Below are 1522 nucleotides of genomic sequence, written 5' to 3'. Positions count from 1 at the left end.
AGAAGGTGTATCCAGGAGTAATATGTCAGAAATTTTAATCAGGCATGTCATGGCAATTTTCCTGGCACAATACCTGTTTGTAGATCTGCCCCTTTTCTAACCTGTGAATCCTGTCCCACAGCAGCACACCTTTGTCTGTCACTCGCCTGAAAGGTCTAGGTAAAAATACACAAAGACCAAGCTTATCCACTTATGATATTAAAGGATAATACCGGTTACTTTCTATATTAATAGTATTTTAGCCACTCAGTATGCAGAGACTAAAACTGACAATGAATTGCCTCTGCTCACAGTTAAAATCCATCATTGTGTCCATTCTGGAGCAGTTTACTCGTCTGTGCCGTTGTTGTTCAAAAACGATTAAAAACATATCAGTCAAACCCAGCGCTGCGCTGGGTGACGTTTCTTCATTAGCAAGCCCCAGACCCATGTATGAGGAGCTAATGGAATGTAAACAAAGTAGAGACCTTGCACAAAATCACGCACATGTGCAGCTGACTCTGACTCGTGCTAACTTCAGGAAATTATGTCTTCACTGAGCCTTTGGGGTGGCATAGTTGGGCCTGGGGTTTTATAATGAAAAACGTGTCACCCAGTGCAGCGGCATGTTTCCCTGATGTGTTTTTGAACAACGGAGACCTACCACACAGATGAACAAGCTAATCCAGGACTGACAGCTGCAATTCATTGGCTGTTTTACTCTGTATGGAGATTCCTGAAAACACTATTAATATAGAAAATGACCGACCTTATCCTTTAACTGTTCCAAAACACACATACACTTATGTCAGGGTATATACAGCAATCCTTAAGTTAAATTTAATACCTTTTAATACCTTTTTTTACTACCTTCGGATTTTTTTTAAAACCATCACGACACTGAGTTTCAAGTGTTAATCAGCGACCTTATTAATGTTGAAGCAGATTTTGACATATATAACACTATACACAACAGAATAGATTTAGAGACTCACTGATGTTGACCACATATTGCACACATTTATTTCACTTCATGAATAAAAATAAAACAAACTACAAAAAATGTGCAATGAAGAGAACAGTTCCAGCACACTGGCTGGCATTCGCTGCTACAAACTGGCATCTGCTATATGAACTATAAACTGGTGAATTATTTGATTTTAACATAAACCTGTACTATAGGCCTAATATGAACTCATGAGCAAAAGAATTTTATGGCAAGTGTCTTAATTGCATGGCCTTTTCTTCAATAGTTTTGTCCATTTTATCCAGTTCCTCTTTTTTCTCTTTCTATCTCCTTCTGAGTGTGTTGGATTTAGTGATAAGCTGGGCCATTTTTGACCCAGCCTTCCCCTCTGCCTCCTCGGCCAACTTGTTGGCATCATTTTCAAGGATGGCACAGACATCGTCCAGGACTCTGTGTTGCTGTCTGAGCTCCACTAGTTCTTCCTCTGCGGCCTTCCTCTTCAGTGTCTGAGCAGCACTCTCCCTCTTTTTGCGTTCTTGCTCAAGGTATAGCCTGTACTGGGACCTTGCTGAGGCC

General features: G+C 40.5%; 1 protein-coding gene across 1 annotated transcript in view; it reads right to left on the bottom strand.

The window, feature by feature from the left end:
- nt5dc3 (5'-nucleotidase domain containing 3) overlaps positions 1-1522 on the bottom strand; it is a 12452-nt gene that overhangs the window by 1385 nt on the left and 9545 nt on the right. Inside the window, exon 10 of the mRNA XM_020585526.1 lies at positions 74-155. Coding sequence (XP_020441182.1) covers positions 74-155 — 82 coding nt within the window. The remainder of the gene's footprint in view (positions 1-73; positions 156-1522) is intronic.

This window comes from Monopterus albus, unplaced genomic scaffold (assembly GCF_001952655.1).
Source record: "Monopterus albus unplaced genomic scaffold, M_albus_1.0 scaffold7.1, whole genome shotgun sequence".
NCBI lineage: Eukaryota > Metazoa > Chordata > Actinopteri > Synbranchiformes > Synbranchidae > Monopterus > Monopterus albus.
Note: the sequence above shows the minus strand (reverse complement) of the source record. Positions and strands in the feature narration are given on the sequence as shown.